The 18,440-nt window shown below is 33.7% G+C and overlaps 1 protein-coding gene across 3 annotated transcripts in view; it reads right to left on the bottom strand.

The window, feature by feature from the left end:
• Positions 1 to 18,440, bottom strand: part of LOC145668323 (uncharacterized) — a 152,983-nt gene that overhangs the window by 25,823 nt on the left and 108,720 nt on the right. For all 3 annotated transcript variants that reach the window (XM_081736057.1, XM_081736059.1, XM_081736058.1), the window contains exon 14: positions 11,300 to 11,422. In XM_081736057.1, coding sequence (XP_081592183.1) covers positions 11,300 to 11,422 — 123 coding nt within the window. The remainder of the gene's footprint in view (positions 1 to 11,299; positions 11,423 to 18,440) is intronic.

Here is an 18,440-nt window from a genome sequence, read left to right as displayed (position 1 = left end):
GACGTGTCCTAAAATTACCTTCATTACTAAGAAAAATTTTATATATCTCCTATCTGTTACATAAATCTACCTATACTTAATACTCCTACTTACACCACATGGAACATGATTTATACTGTCGAATATTTAAATCTCAGCAGAGAATTTATTTTAAACAGTAATTCCTTTAAATACAGTATGCACAACAATATGCTAGACACGCAAAATTAAGAACGATATAATTTAGAAAAAAGACAATTGTGTACTATGAAGTCATAAGACAGTACGAATTTTAAAGAACAATACTCTGATACAGTTCAATGGCTAATTTTTTTAAAGTTTCGAGCACATGTAAAGCATTCTTGTCACACGTAATGCCTCTAATGGAAATAAATCTGTTTCAACGTCATGTCCAAGCAGGTGTTAAGTATCGAACTTAATTATATGAATACATACAACTACGCTTGAAATCCACACACACAAAATATTTTGTGCGAATTACGAAGCCCAATTGTAAGTTTCAAAAGTATCTCCACCGGAATATAATATTTTTAACAATTACCGATTTAAGATTACAGTGCTAAGGTACATATACTCCATAAATAAATGTAGTGACTACTCACCGTTTCATCTGCTGCAGTACATCGAGATTCCAACCTCTTCTTCCGCCACTCACGTACATGATCGAACAAGCATCAACTTACTGGTATTCAATTCGTATACAAGTCTGAACACGGTCCTTGAATCTATCTATCTTCTCTGAAGATCTACGCGACTGGCGCTTAAAACTATTTTCATTAACATTCTGATTTATCGAAACTTCAAGGTTTCTGATTAACAATAAAATTTTAACGTAAATGACAAGGTGTAGCTAAAGATTAACGATAAGTTTTTTTTTCTTCTTTTTTTTAAGTTCGTACACGATAATGCTACATCAACAACTTTTTGAATCACTTACCAAGTTAGATTTTTTATGTATCTGACCGAGTGACAGTGATCCAGAAAACTAAGAGTTTTTTAATTAGTTAAGAAAGCTTAGAGAAATAGATGAGCCATCAATAAAGCCATATTATTATCATTATTACATTCCTCCTTCCTTACAATGATGTAGTACTATGTATCAAATAAATCCTACTCATATAAAAGATATTCAAATAATTTCCTAATATGGTCTCAACATCAATCAACCAAACAATCAAAATAATAATAATTTTGTTATTAGTTACTTTATGTTTGAATTAAATGTACTTTTAAAATAGATGCCTCTATTAATACGACAGATGTGCTACGTTCCTTCATACGTCATTAAAAATTTGAAGTATACATTAATGAAATTTTCAAATGTTTGATGATCTATTTGTATGTCTTGCAAATAATATATAGTTCACATTACATTACAAAAATCTCAACAAAATTTATCGACAGTTCAAAATTCCAATTCAGCTATTAGTAAGACAATGAATATATGGGGACATCAAACTCTAATTTACCGTAATATAAGAAATTATGTACTTAAATAATTCACAGAATCTATCTAATTCCATCCACATCTACTACATAACAGACTTTAATTCAAGCCCAGAAATCAAACCGATTATGAAAGAAACAAAATTAGTCTCACGGACACCGAAAGAAGAAAATCTCAGTTACAAGACATGTATAGTTCATTAAAAAATGTATTGTAAACTTAGCAGATTGTACTCTTCTTGTATTTTTTTTTTTTTTTTTTTTTCAAGACTCACTACGCTTTACTGTAAAACGAAAGACATATTCAGCAACTGCAAACAACATACACATTAACCTTATTAGACGCTATGGTATTACACTATTTAATGTAAAATATACAACTATTAGGACGAAAAATTATAATTTTTCTACAATATGGCCTATATATGCAATTGTATAAATGAATTTTTAGTATTTGGTACGCGACTTTTTTTTTTTTTTTTTTTTTTATGTTAATGTTTTCATCGAAGTAATTGCCATAAATAATCAATCTATTGGATTGGCCATCGAGAAGGTATTCAATGTTACTACTGCAAACTCTCTTCTGAAGTTTAAAGTAGATGTTACATTGCATGTTTGATCAAGTTGTGCTCTAAATCCTAATAAATATTATATTTCTCAATTTTGAAAAAGAAAAAGAAATTTTTAGTCTAACAGTTCTTCCGCAGAGCTTTCCGTCAGGAACTCACTGGTTAGGTAATGTAAGAACTTTTTGATTATCATTGTCCCAGAACCTTGCAAGTATATCCGTTTGCCAGTGCTCAACTTTATAAAGGTCTCATCGAAGCAGACAAACTTGCAAGCTACAAAGTGGTCTAGTAACTGCTCTTGAAAATATGGTCCAACAGTGAATGCTTTAGCAATCTGGCTATCGGGGAACATAATCTAGAACACTGAATTTAAGTTCTTGCACGAACTGAATGACATTCTTTTGCACACAAGCCGAAAAGCCCAAATAATTTCGGCTTTGCACACTTCATCTTTTATAAAAACTAAGGTTTCCTGGATCAGTTTTCTTCACACTCGCCATTTTCTTTACATGTCTCTGCACTAGATGATGACGACTCTAGAGACCCAGGTCCTATTTTATATTATGAGCTTGTAAAAACGGAGACACTTGGTTTGTTTGTAAAAAATGTTGACAGAGTGCTGACTAGTCACCCTCTTGATATTTTTCAAGTGGGATGCTCCTTTGGCGTGAGACTGAAAAGCTTACTTTCTTATACTGCTTCAATGTACATTTTTTTAGACTTTACCAATCGGTATAGTTCCTATCCATGAGGAAAATTTTGGTAAATGATCTGGACTAAGCCACAACTGATTAAAATGTTTTCTTGCACACATCGCTGGTAATTTTTTTTCCGGTTCACTTGATATGTTTCACTTGAGATACAGCAGTTATGACTTTAAATCAATGTACTGCAAGTAGTTAATGGCAAGTTTTACTGTTACTCAAGTATGATAATCCTAAACACAAACGAAGAGAAACTGCAGTACGGAAGAGTTAAGAAAAAGTGCTTGGACAGGAAAGTTAAAAGAGCCCTGCATAAATAAATGAAAATAATACCAGGCTTGCTCAGGTACTCTATGATCATCATTCACGTACTTTCAAGATGTGAGTGCTTGAGGAATTTGATATAGTACATCAATGATTCATAGAGGCAATTTGTGCAAAGAATTTTGAAGTTGCCTTAAGATATTTTTATCAATTTTAAGTGTTCTCCATTTATCAAACCAAATACGTCCAATGAAACTTTTCTTTGTCCAAAGATTGGTTTATTGATCAAAAAGTTGTTACTATGCCGTACCGCGTTTTGTAATTTAATGTACACTCATGACCAAAATTATTCTCGCATGTCTATAAATATGTTGTTGTAGGAATATAATTTGATAAAGAATTCGCCGGTATTTTCTTACTTTGTTAGTATGTGTATAATCGGCAAAGACATGTGTGTGGCAAATTTCATGTCAAAAGAGCAGTCAATAAGAACAATAAAACGAAAATAAAATTTTCTTGTCCATTTAGCAACATTTTATTTTACTCATTCTAATTTTCGTATTTATATTTCTTTTCCTATGAAATTTACCACAAATATACATTTCCTGATTATACACATAGTATCAGTATTAAATGTATCCTGCAAAATCATTATCAAATTATATTCTTACAATACAGTTATAGATATGCAGCAATCATTTTGGACATGAGTGTACCTATGTGTAATGTTAGTACCTACCCGGCGTTTACAAGGAAAGAGAAGCTGTGGGGGAATTTCCTTCAAAATTTCATGAGAACTAGCTTTCTCCTCATACAAGCTCTTGCAACAACCACCACAACATAATAATCACGTAGCTCGAACACCAAAAAACCTTTTACCAATAATGGCGAAAGAGTGCAATTTATTCATCACAGTAAAAAAGAAAACCAAATACTGTTTTCTTGTTTCAAGAAGGAAAAATCTTAAGAACGCCTGTTTTATATTCATAGGTTATCAACAAAGATCAGTTATAAACTAAGCTTTGCTACGCTCACGCTTTCATCAACATAAATTGTGTATAGTCAATCCTAGCACAGTTTTCGAAGAAAAGAGAAGCGGACAACTCAGTTTTTTTTACAGATTATATATATTGCACCCTTACTACAAAAGTGATACAACTCAAAAAAGTTAGTTTTGAGTAAATCGCATTTGAAAGTATTGGTAATACACTCACTTTAATGTTATTCACTAGTAAAACTAGCGCTCTCATGCAGCTTCTAGAAAAGCTAGGGCCATGATTCTTATATTGCAGGCTCACTAATCCGAATACATACATAACTTAAAATTGACAATTTTTGAGTTGTGGCACTTTTGTAGTAAGGGGTGCGATATGTCTTTATGAACAGTATGAACAAACAATCCCTTCGACGCCAAACAAACCTATTTTCTGCTGCGATAATACATACGAAAGCCTGTTTTCATCCAATAATTGTAAATTCTGCTAAAAGGCTTCTTGGAAGACATGCTTTCTTAGTCACTACGAAACATGAACAGCAAAAAAAATTAATGAGGCTGGGATTTATTTATAATTTATCTTGTGTCAAATTGACTTATTGCTTTGCAGTATACAGACCATACGAGAGACAATCTGACTATAGTATTAATATCAGAATACATATTTTTAATAAACGTACAAAACAGTTCAATGATTTATGGCAATATCTTCTAGAAAACTGACGAAACAACGTTTTACCAAACTACATAAAATAATGATCAGTAGTAAGTGATATATTGATTTAAATATTTCTGTACTTGCATTCTACGGAATAGTGATACTGTGAGGCTGAACTTAATTGTAAATATGAGTTGTCTCCCGTGCGTTTAGCCTAGAAAGACAATGGCCAGCCAGACGTCTTCACTTTTGTGATGCAGTGAATCAATCTTTTCCCATCATTTCTGACTCTATAAACCCAAATTTCTTACTTTTTTTTTTTTTTTACTAAGTAGTTCCCCAAATGCCTCTCGATGGGTTGTGAATACTTAAAATTGTGTGTCTGCACAAGACACGCACACTACTGAGTTATATGTCGAAAGCTGGACAAAAATCAATAGACAAAAATGACACACTTCCCATCAAAACCCCGTTTGAGATGATCTAGGTTAATTTATATTTCTACATGTTAAGTGATTATCTTATCTGACGCAATAAATTCTTTACTAAGAAAATGATCAGAATATCTACTGGCTGTAGCAAATCCGCTTACTAGAATAATGGAGTACGTTAGATGAATGAAAGTACCTTTTCAGATTATCATGTCCTCTACCCTACCCGGGTCGTTAAATTCCATTTTCCGACAGCAGTCAGTATAGAGACGCTTATCTAATATCTTTTACATCTGTACAAACCACTATAGTTATCAGCATTGGTATAATTAATCTTCATTTAACTTACGTGCCGAGGAAATATTGAATTTCTCTAAATATGATTTTGTAATGATTGTTCAAATATGAAAAATAGCAGACACAGTAAATAAAATTTTAAAAACAAATAAGATCCCTACTCCATTTATGTAATACTTACTTTTGTAATATCAAGCATTTAGGAAGGCCAGAGAAGTTATTCCCACAATTTACGTCCCTGATATATTACTTTACCTATTCCTTTATATAAGATCAGTTATCTGATTTGTCATAAGTGTGTGCCATCGAAGTGAATATATATATTAAAAAAAACTGATAATGCGTTTCATTTCCACTATCACACTTTTCAAAATATTGCGGAAAACGATAATGATTATTTTTTTCGCGTAATTATTTAGTATATAGTAGAGATGCAAGGGCTCGGAAAAAACCCGGCTTTTTTGAAAAAAAAACTCGGTTTTTTCTGCTTTGCTTTTTTGATTGGGAAATTTTGGGCTTTTTTCAAAATACTGCTTTAAATTGATAAAACAGACTTTGTATCGCTTCTCTATAACACAAAAAATCATTTAATTAGTGGTTGATGCTGATAATAATATAAAACATCGAAAATAAACTATGAATTTCGAAAAAATATTTCAAACAATTTTTCTTCAACATATTTACATTATGAATTCCACAGGATTTACCAATGTATATAATAAGAATTTTTTAACCTCCTATATACAAAAGTAAGCAGAGTTGGCAAGAACCGTGGTTGTTTTTGAAAATGCCGAAAACCCGTTTTTTGGGGGATGTTTTAAACCAGGCTTTTTTGGTTTAAACCAGGCTTTTTTGACTTAGATTTTTTGCTTTATGTATTTATATTACATATTCACAGAAATAAGTTTGTTTCGCCTTGATGTTATTATGCAACAGCGGGGTTATGCCGGAAGAACTCCCATAAGCTTAAAGAAGTGCGGTCAGTAAATTTCTTAAGTTGAGAATCTCCCGCCCTAGCCATTGGGAAAATCCCGTCATTACTTGAAATGTAAGACAATAACGGGAAAATCCTGTTATTGCTTTGCATGTAAAATTTAAAGGTCAACGTACCATAATCAGTACGCTAAAACTGAGGTATTAAATTACAAATTTAGTACCGGTACGTAGATATCATTGAAAGTTCAATCCAAGCTAATGTTGGAAGCTACGTAGGCAATCGATAAATTTTGCCAATTTCTATCAATATACTTAAGCAATATTGGCTTCTTTATAAAACAACACGCATTTAGGCATGCAGAAATATACAATTTGGTTTGTTTTGTATATTTAGGCTTAACATCCTTACGAAATACCGAGGTTATCAAGGAGAAGACTTTCGCTTAAACTGACATCCGAACCGCTACTTGGGTTACGCATGAAAGAAGGGTTGTGGTTCGGCCGAGAATTGAACATAGGACACCTTGATTAAAAGGTGAAAGGGAAATAAAACTATTGCAGGTGGTTTGATATCTGGAAACGTCACCATGAAGTTCACACGATTCGCATTTTTCATTCTTTTTATTTTTGTGGTTTAAACCAGTTATTTAAAAAAAAAAAAAAAAAAAAAAAAAAAAAATGGTGTTAACCAGCCAACCCTAAAAGTAAACACTTCTTTTTAAAGAATACACAAATAACTAGCAAAATAGTATGTAGTATTTTTACTTCAAAATATTCCATACCCTCTTTTTGAAACAAAATAAAATTAAAATAAAACATAAGAGAAATACTTAGATTTATATGATACACTTAAAGGCTGAACATCTAGAGCTTTTGGTTCTGTATATTCTTGAAATTCTACAGTTAAGTTTTATAGAACCACCATCACAGTTTACCCAATCCTCAAGTTTTCTGAATTTTTAACAAGAGGGATTCAACATATCATTACGGAACTCCCCCCCCCCCCAGAAAAAAAAAAGACTACGGAATATATTTTAAGTTAAGCTAAATACAACTGCACAACAAACATGACTGAGTGATTAGCTTTTGAGCTTCTATCGGGAAGTCCGGGATTCAACCAGCATTCGACCATTCTGACAAAGCTTTTCTTCATTCCATCTGTGAATGTAGAAATAGTGCGTGTACTGTGAGTTGGGCGACTTCCTTTTTTATTGTTTTTAAATCGTTATTATTACTAATTACCAGCAGTGACGGTTTTGCGAAGGTTAGGGGGGCGGTCTTTCGGACTGAAACCCGTTCTTCTTACTCATAAACTTTAAGCTGCCGTCAAATAAAAATTACGAATGTTTAAAAAAACTAAACATTAGTAAGAAACCCTTCCCAAAATACTTTTCTAAATCCGCCACTGATTTTCAGTATAAAATGATTTTTAAAGTTGTATCCGGAAGATTAATGCTAAACATATAAACGAAGCGAAATATTAGTTATGCCTGTACTCATAAACTTCAAGCACTTCCCAAATAAAATTAGGACTTTTTAGGAAACGAAACAATCAGAAAAAACCCTCCTAAAGTACTTTTCTAAATCCGCTACTGATTATTTGTATAAATTGGTATTCAAGGTTGTGTCCGGAAAATTAATGCTAAATCACTTCACAGCTACAGTATAACAGAAATGTGGAAGTACGGTTTGACGGATATATTGAAAAACGTACGCTTTGACGGATAAATAGAAAAACGGGAGTACTAAAAGCTCTTAGAAATGAAACACGGATGACAAACTAGAGAAGAAAAAAGATGTCGATAACTCAAAAGTTAAAATAAAGTTAAATAGCCTCTAAAATTACCCTCAAATACTACATTTTTCATGTTAGCTTTAATTCGTAAAACATGTGCTCCATCCATCTTGATGGTGAATTTCAGAGCGAAATATGACATTCAGGTCATGGAATTCTTATCTAACTATAGAATATACTATAAGAAAGCTATTTAGATAGAAAAATCATGAAGTTGAAAAAAGCCAAAATTTCCAAAATTCTCGTTTTTTTCCCAAAAAAGCCGGCTTTTTATGTGAAAAAAAACATCGATTCAAAAAAGCCGGCTTTTTTGCATCTCTAGTATATAGAAAATATAGTTAACCAAATAAGTTTGAACGACGAACTGGCCGAGAATGAACATTATCTCAATAGCGTTGACTAATTTAATCAGTAGTATTTTGTACTTTCTAGGAGATTGTACAGAAAAGTTTGGTACTATTGTCTGGTTATTGCATTAAAAAATAAATAAAAAAAAGATGGGACTGCTTTTTTCCTTTAAGTATTTGTTAGAACACAAACTTTAATTATTTGTTAGAAGACACAACGCAAAATTTATCATACATGCATAGTGTTAATGAATTAGGCCGACATCTGTAAAAGATGATAACTCACATCAAAATAAGAACAAAGAAGTTAATATGGACCTGTAAGAAAATAAGCATAGCTTCAGAACTTAGCGTCGTCCAAAAGTATAGAAAAATACATCGCAAAACGGCTGTTTCAAACACAAGGAACCGTACAGTGACAGTTCAGATCCGTACAATTTCAGCAATATGCAATCGGTGAGCAAGGGATTCCTCACATGGAATAAGGAATACCCCGACATGCTCAAACTTAAAGGTGGAAAGCAGGAAAAAATTAAGCCTTGATGGCAGTAAACATGGAACGTGTCGGCAGCTAGTCGGAACTATTATCGACTACCAACTCCAGAGGTCCTCAAGTTTGAAGTAACGCGTGCAGCGAGGTTTCTTCATCCCTTTGGAAGGAGTTATCTTTGAAACTACACGTTTTTCCCCACATGTTCATATAAACTTCTTATTTTGATATTTGGAATTACCTCTTATAGTTTGTCGGTCTGATTTATTAATATCCTGTATAAAATAATCAACAAAAATTATTATGTTTTCTATTATAAATGTTAATTTTTATTTAAAGATCACGAATTCGAACTTTTTTTCTCCTAACAGTCTAAAATTTTCTGTCTAAATGAATTTGCTTAGGTCTTCCAAAAACCTCTCAATTATTACAAGATTTCTTCACGATATTTAACGGTATACGGTAACACATGGAAAATTCAATACAAAAGTTTTGAGATTTGTACTATCAGCATATTAAAAACCTTGCTTGCTTGTACTATCAGCACCTTGATTAAAATATGATGCGCATTGTAAGAAATGCGTGGTTCCAGTAATAGCTATTTAAACAGTCGGTACTAAGCGTTTTTGTCATGTATACATAGTCTCACATTTTTGTTGATATTAAAAGACTCAACGAAAATTTACTTACAAATTAACGATATTCTTCCCAGATTTGAGTTCAAAATTTTAATGACTCACTTTTTTTTTTTGCTGACAGTCTGGCATAAATTATTATAATTAGATCTTTAACGAATGAACATGAAATAAATTCGACATATCGCCCAACTGGAAACTTTACAGCAACTTCTGTATTTCCTTTTCTCTTTCTACTTCTTCTCACCCAATCAGATGAAGTATTTAGAAGAATTGCCTTTCTTCTTGTTTCCACTGTTTTCTGGTAAGCAATTTCTTTTCCATGCCCGTTTCGGGATCCACGCTCTTTCGTTTATTCTCACTCAATTATTTGAAGTAATTATACTTTGAGCATAAGCGAATTCATGTGGGCCTCCTGTTAAGTTAAAAAATAATATGCTGTTTAGGCATACAATAGAAATTGATCATTATTATTTTCGACTCTTTACCACGTTTGACACGCAGAATCATACAGAGCATGTTAATACATTCAATAAATAACTATTTTGGTTTAAAGTACAATTTGCAGCAGCTTTTATGTGCCTGTTCTTCTCCGATGACAAAATTCAAAGATTATTTCAATGTTTTCTGTCTTACTTTCGACTACTGTCGGAATACCAGTATAGTTTCTAAAGGCCATTATGCATGTAAACGAATTTATGGTTTACTAGTAATGTCATCTTTACTTGAAAGATTTTCACAAGGCGAGCATTGCAAAGAAAGAACTACAAGATACTAACTTGAAACTTCATGGTTCAAAACAATCACACCGTCTCAATTCACGATATAGAAAGTATATTCTTAAAAACGTTTTATTTTCCGCTCTACATTTATTTGATGTCTCCAGCACAACAGAGTTGGTCATATTACTGGAAGTAAGTATGAGTTCTCACTTCATATATTATCATTCTTATATTTTCAATATGTTTTGGACACAACTTCTGTAAAGCACTTTCATATATAAAACAGAAAATGTCTGTTCTTTCTATTATTAGTCTTCAGCTGAACTATTTGTCGCACATCGACTTGCAGTGGGATGCAAGATCATTTTCATTATTCTCTCAGATGAAGGAAACCAAATCAGATCAGAAATTTTCATTCTGGTGTTACATGTTAATTACAGTTTGGCATACTGATATTACTTCATTCCTAATTCTGGGTAGTTATTATCAGTTACCAGCTGAACCTCCAGTTTAACCTGATAAATGCTGGAATGATTGATTATCCTACTTCATTTCAGTATTTTCGCCTCTTCATTTCTTCATAAGCTTCTTGAAATCCTTTATCTCTAATTCAATAGAAATTACTCAACTTTCAAGTATATTATAGTAATAAAAATAACCATTTAAAAATTTAAATTTGTTTACATTTTTTTCTTTTATTTGCAAGGCACATGTCTTCTTCACAAACAAAGCTTATTATTTACAAAAGAATACAAGTGCTACAAGAAATGGAATGATGCACTAACTAATTCGTTCGTAATGCCATGCATTCTTTACCGCATTAAAGTCAGATGACAACAAAACGACACGTAAACACAAAAATATTGTGCCAGACTTGCAGCATAAAATAGAACTTCAAACACACAAAACAGAACTGACGCGAATAAATATTAAAAGTTCCTTTCTTCTTCTTATTTCTTCCACTATGATAAATGCTTTGACTACTATTTATATCTAGGAACAAAACCATACCGTGGAGGTGGCGGTGGGGGCCCTTCGAAGTGGCGTTCTGTAGCAGGTCTCTTTCTGTCATCAAAATAAGGATCTCTCCTCTCCTCCGCTGGTCGTTTTACAGTTCGACGCGCTTCTTCGAACCTACAGAAAGCAAACTCTTCAGAACTATCTATATGAAAGCAATACAAACGTAACTTAAAACACATCTCAACTACGTACACAATTTACAAAATGGCAACCACGAAAAATTTACGAGTAAAAAGAACACTAGGATTATATGATTTCACTCGATTTCATTGATTTGAATTTGATTCTTCATGTGAGTGAAATTCAATATAAAAGCGATATTATGTTTATATTGAGTATTAATTTTACTGTTCGCATAATACAAGGTACAGATAAAATAAAAATGCAATTAAATCTTACAGAGTAACATCTCATGCAGATGCCTATGGGATAATGGAAATTATGATAAACACAGTCAGTGCAAGTGAACGAAAAGTACAAGATTCACATGTTGAGGAAGGAATACGAGACTGAGCACTTAATATGAGAATTACCACCGACAGGGGCTACTTTTTTATTTTTATTTATGTATTTATTTTACGGTTATGCTCCGAGGCTGACAGAAATAACGATGATGCTGAAATGGTAGAATGAAAAAAGTGGGAGGAAACAGAACCCCGACTGTTCATCTCAAAGCTCACTTGGCGCGAGCTGGGATTGAATCTGGGGCCCAACGCATCCGATGTGCATGATGTGTATATAACGTCTATTTGCTTAATATTACTGGGCTCAATTACTCCACATATCAGAGCAGAATTCCAAGTGTTTCATAAAGTGAGCAGAATTAATCCTCAGAATCCCTAGATCGGGTCAAAGTGATCAGAACACTCGCAAATGTTAGTATTTTGTTCATTACTATTATGTCTGAAATTTCAACTATATTTCATGCACCTCACCAAGAATGAGGCACGAAACAGTAAAAACATACCACCACTAAGAAATAGTAAAAATCTAATACCACAACCAAATATACAATATAAGTATTTTCGATATGAAGCTTCATCAGATAAGAAGAGGAAGATGTTTGAAAAAAAATTGAGAAGCATCCAAATGGGGCGCAATAATACAGGGTAATGTAATCACAAGTCAGTGCTGCCACGTTGTATAGATATACGGAGTTAAGTGGAGGAAGACAAGTAATGGGAATAGTGGGTTGTAAGAAGTACAGGTGATCAATAACTAAGAAAACATAACGTACAAGATAGGGGAAAGGACTTAAAAATTAAAATTACTGAACAAAAATAATCAATTAAATATTTAAAAATTAATCGTTAAAAATAAATAAAAAGATAAAGTAGAAAACACATGGGAGGTGTAAATAATAATAATAATAATAATAATAATATAAATAAGAAGTTTGGGGAGCAAAGTGTGATGAGGTATTTAGGTGGAATATCACAGACGGTTAATACCAGGGAAACAGTTTCCTGATAGTATGGTAACATTTCGAAGCTACTTACGCGGAAGGCGTAGTTAAATCCACCATTATAATAAGGTCTGTTCTAGGGCAGGTAGATTAGGAATCTAACAGCTACAGAAGTCTTGGTCAACGAAATGAGAATCAAGACAAGTTTGCTAATGGACAAGAATGGATAGTAATCGCATTTAAGGGTATTCCGTATAAATTAGGTTGGAAAGATTTCTACTAGAATGGTAAGTAGTATAGGTTATCTTTGTGATGGAGTGTTGGAGGGTCAAACTGCTGTTGAATATAAAACAAGATTTCACATCTTGATTTCTGGTACCTCTTCGGTGGTGGGGTGGAGTTTGGGGGATATTCGGTAGATATTTTAGGCTGGATCAGGAACGTCTATATGTAAGGTTTCATGTGACGTGGTGATTATGGAAAGATTCGTTAGTTTCTGTAGGGAACAGAGACTGAATGGTAATTGTTAAAAAAAAAAAAAAAAAAAAGGAGGGAACAGAATATAGATCGGGATCCAAACAGCAGGTAGTCTAAAAAGTGGTGAGTCTTTTGTGCACGAGATGACGTTAGTTTTCTAAATATCAGGGTATATTATTCGCAATCGGTCAAGCCTAACGTCAACTCGACAACTGACAGTTGAATAATAGATGTGCAATAGAATTCTTGTAATAAGATGTAAAGTATTGCGTCCCAGCGAACCTTCTGCAAAACTGCGCTACATTTTATAATTTTATTTCGAGAAAGACGCAAATCTTACGTAGACCCGTGAAGAAAATTGTCATTTAAGGGCAGGATACGTTATTTAAAAATAAAATTAAAAAAAAAAGATTCAGTCGCTTTCACTCTAGAAATTTTGATATCCAAGATGCTTTAATATCCAGTGGGCGACCACTCACAGAAAAAAGTGGATGATAATCTGGCAAAAGCAGTGAGCAATCATAACATCGCCAATGACCTAAACATCCATAAGCAAGTAGTGTTAAACCATACACAGAAAACTGCCTACAAAAAGAAGCGCGTTTGAGAGCCACATGATCTGACTAAAAAAATATTTAATCGATAGAATTTCTCTCTACGAATCTCTACTAAAACGCTAGGAACTCAAGCCGTTTCTGAAGCAATTGTTCATGAGTGATGAAAAGTGTATAACTTACGATTATGATCTCAAAAAAAGATCGTGGTTGAAGCGATAAGAAACTCCAGTCTGTGGTAAGTCCACATAGACGTCCAGGGAGGATATACTGTGCGTTTGGTGAGACTGGAAAGATATCGTGCATCACAGCTGCTGCCGCCAGGCAGAACGATAAACTTGGACTTCACTGTCGACAATTAACGCGAGTGCACTTAGTCAAAAGAAACGGCCGAAACTTGCCAATAGAAAGAGTGCCGTATACTACGCTGACCGCATAAATTTTAACGATCAGTATAAAATTGGGAGAACTTGTCTTTAAAGTATTAATGCATCCACTTATACGCCGGACCTGGCATTGTCACATTATCATTTGTTTCGGATTATGCAGGACTCTCTGAATTGTGTTTTTTACGTCGCGTAAAGCGTATTTTTAACAATTACAAGTGTTTCTTCTGCAGAAAATTTTTGAAGAATTCTTGCAGAAAATTTTTGAAGAATTCGTGCAGAAAATTTTTGATGTACTAAAGCTCGTCACAGAAAGACAAAGAAAGTTCTGTCATCGGGTCTTGAAGATGCAACAGGTGTAACTATTGCTGAAGATACATGGCAATCACTAGGAGAAACACAAACTTCAAATCCGAAGTACTTTTGAAGGTCTTTCATCTCCCCATCCATCCACATCTTTTAATACAACTGTAATACTTTTCTAATATTCCAAAATATAAAACAATACATACGAGTACGTGACAAAACAGATAATATACATGAATATACGTGAAAAGAGTATTTTGTAAGATACAAAAACTTAAAACCATATTCATAAGTAACTTTTACGAACAGGTAAACTGTAATAACAGGATTTTGTAAATTGTTTTCCTCGAAGTTTATCTATTTCTTTAACAAAAGTTTAACTTTTTCAGTTTTTCGCGACTAAAAATTAGTTGGATATGTAAACTAAAGGTAGTGCACTAACTTTCTATAAAATGGGAACATGCGTGAGCAAATATTTTATATATTTATATACAGCAATAGCAACTCCATGTAATCCTATGCATTTACAAGGTTTAATAGGTTTCTACATAAGTCAGCATAAGCATACAATGAAATATAAATCAATTTAAAGGAAGTTTTATGCAGAATGCAAATGAAGTCAGAAATTATCTATATCTGAAACAATGGGCGATACTTTACGAAATGTGACGTAAATGAAATTAGCCTTTCCGATTGTTTATTTCATGACCGACTCGATCTAGCTTATTGTGAGATCCGCGCTCGACTATTTAATCAACCCCTCAATCGTGCAGTACCATTCTTCTCTCCATTCTGATTGCACAGGTGTTCAGGATTACGCAGATGGCGTGTTTAAGTTTTCAAACGGGTTGCGAAACTTATTGTCAGTTCTGAAATTCGAAGTCGAAATCTATGAATATGCGTTTACACAAGGCTATCAAGAAGCCATGCCTTATACAACCACCTAAAATGCGTGTGCAGTGGCCAAGACTCAAGGATTGGACTACTGAAGAACTGAGCAAAGTACGGTTCAGTGGCGAGACAAAAATCAACATTTATGGACATTATTCACCTTCCGTGTACTGTTAAAATCTCGAAGTATTCTACAAGTGTCATGATTTGGGGATGTTTTTCTTCCAATGGGGTGGGTACAATCCATATTTATGATGGTGGTGTTAATGCACGAACATACAAAATAATTCTTCAGACTAAAATATCTTCGAGAGGAGGTTTATTCAACAGTGTATCCTTTACTTTTTAATACGATTCTGTCCCTTGCCACCGTGCCAGTTATAGAAGATTATGTTCCGTTCTTACGGTATGTTACATCATCACTCTGGCCCGGTAATTTGCCGGATTTCTATCCTATTGAAAACTTTGGTGTGATTTGTAGGTTATGGTTCGTGCAAGAACATTACAAGATATCAATTAATTGATGCAATAAACGACAACATTGTATTCAAATAGAGACACTGCAAAACCTAGTTAACTCCATGTCAAAACGGTGCAATGTAGTTATCAAATCGCGTGGATATCCAATTAAGTGTAAGTCGAAGTCACATCTACATTTAACTTCCGTTAACAATGGCTATCATATTTTGTACATACCCCAGTGTTGCAAATATGAGTAACTTCATTTATATTATGCATAAAATTTTCTTTAAATTGATGTATACTTCATTGTATGTTTATATTTACATAGAAATTTCTTATTAAACGTTGTAAACTCATAAAATTACATAGCGTTGCTATAAAATTAGATCAGTCTACGTGGTATAGAATTATACGTAAGCATACACACGGTAGCGGTAGATTATCAGCTGTTGAGAAATTTCACGTTTCAACTCCAAATGCTGTAATTAGATTAGGATAAAATTTGTACGGACCCGCAAGAAAGTATACACTTTGAACTGAAAAAGAGTAATCAAAGTCGGTACATCTCTATTGAAGTTATGCGTGAGCATGCGTATCACGAAGTCGGTTGATTACGATATTAACACCACTCGATGAATCCATGCAAAGTGATCGAGAAAAAAGAAAACTTGCCGCTCCGCCTTTTCAAAAAAATCTATTTTTTTCATAAATGTTTATCCCATATCAGGGTACTTCAAACCCACATTTAATTATTTTTTTACAACATCCCATAGCGACGCAGCGGCTGCCACCATTTTCCGTTTTTTCGATTTTAGGCGTTTACGTTGTTTTGAATATCTCAGCATGTATTTGTCCTAACAAATTCAAAATTGCTGGAAGTCTCCAACTCGTGCAGAGCTAAAATTTTTATCTCAACATTTTTGCCTCAAACCACTTGAAGGGGGTGAAATCAGGGCCTACAGAAGCAACATTTTTGGACGTTGAAAACATATTTGGGAAGAGGAAACAACTAATGTAAAGGTGTGTGTGTATTTAGTCCGGGGTTACAAGTTAATATAAAAAAATTTACAGACCTGTAGCTGCTCCCAAAGGTCTGAGAAAAATCGTAAAGTTGGGGAATTATGCCAATTTAGCATATTTCACTGCCCAATATCTCCAATGGGTCTGGATAAAAAAATCTGATATTTTGGGAGTAGTTAGTCCTTTAGTATACCATAACACGCAACAAAGCGCGTTTTGTGTTTTTGAGCAGAAGGGAGTCAACGAATTAAGTAATGGAAGGGAGTCAACGTCATACTCTAGGAGGTGTTTTGTTCATAAAATCTACTGGAAGTTTGTCAGTGTTTACAGCGAGTAAATATTCACTGACTTGAGAATGTAGGTCAAAAGAAAGGACAACAGTCTCCCGCATGAGTTGACAGTTAAAACAAAAATAAACATGATTGAGTATCATAATTACATGGGCGTATGGGGGGGGGGTATTCAAAATTAGCAAAAAAATTGGCTACTTACCAATGAATCCTTCCTTGAAAAATTTAAACGTTTTGACGTTTCGGAACTCAGCTGGTTCCTTCCTCAGTGGCAAGGTAAAAAGGATTAATACGGAAAGGAGAGAAAAGAAGTAAAACCAGGAATACATTGCACTATATAAAAGTAACGTACAAAAAAGGTCCTGAGATGGATAGAGCAGAATGAAAAAAGAATTAACTGAAAAAAAAAAGAACGTGGTGTCTATGTCAAGAAATATTCTAAATTGTGTAGTAAGCCCTTGTACATATCTGGATTTTGGATATGGTCCTACCTTTTTGTATGAGTATAAAAAAGTATTGATATTGGCGAAGCATTCATTTCTAATAGATTGCGCGGAATGAATATCAGGTGAAAGGTCAACGGCTTTTTCTACTGAACAAATTATTATCTCCAATGGAATGGATAAATTTTAAACCTAACCTAAAAATCTGATGGAATTTCTTAGTTATGTCAATATCGGCAAGGTTAACAAATAATTCTACAGGTGAATCAGACTATTTTTGTTGGTTTGCGTTTATTGAAAACAAGGGTACCACCTAGATGAGTGATTTTCTTTTCTAAGCGTGCAAATTTAATTTTGTATTCCATTCTTAGTCTAGCATGCAGTCTTTTGATTGATTTGATTTTTTTACGTCCCGTTCAGCAGCGAGGCTATATGAGACGTGGACCTACTGATTAACATGGAATGCGAACCACATGAGCTCCCGCTGGCAATCGAACCCGGGTCTCCACGCCAAAGGCGCGTACGCTAACCGCTTAGCCACGAAGCAGCTCTAGCATGCAATCTATTGTGTAGAATATGTGCGTATAGCGTATAGAATATGTGCGTTAAAGACATCCACATTTGATAGCGTGATGACTGCTATCAAATGTGGATGTCTTTAACTTTTGTTCAGTAGAAAAAGCCGTTGACCTTGCACCTGATATTCATTCCGCGCAATCTATTAGAAATGAATGCTTGGCCAATATCAATACTTTTTTATACTCATACAACAAGGTAGGACCATTTCCAAAATCCAGATATGTACAAGGGCTTATTACACAATTTAGAATATTTCTTAATAAACACGATATCTGGTGTTTAACGACTGATAAAGGAAACCAATATGTTGTTATGCCAA

The sequence above is a fragment of the Thermobia domestica genome, chromosome 13, assembly GCF_964235325.1.
Source record: "Thermobia domestica chromosome 13, izTheDome1.hap1.1, whole genome shotgun sequence".
NCBI classification, from domain to species: Eukaryota; Metazoa; Arthropoda; class Insecta; order Zygentoma; family Lepismatidae; genus Thermobia; species Thermobia domestica.
Note: the sequence above shows the minus strand (reverse complement) of the source record. Positions and strands in the feature narration are given on the sequence as shown.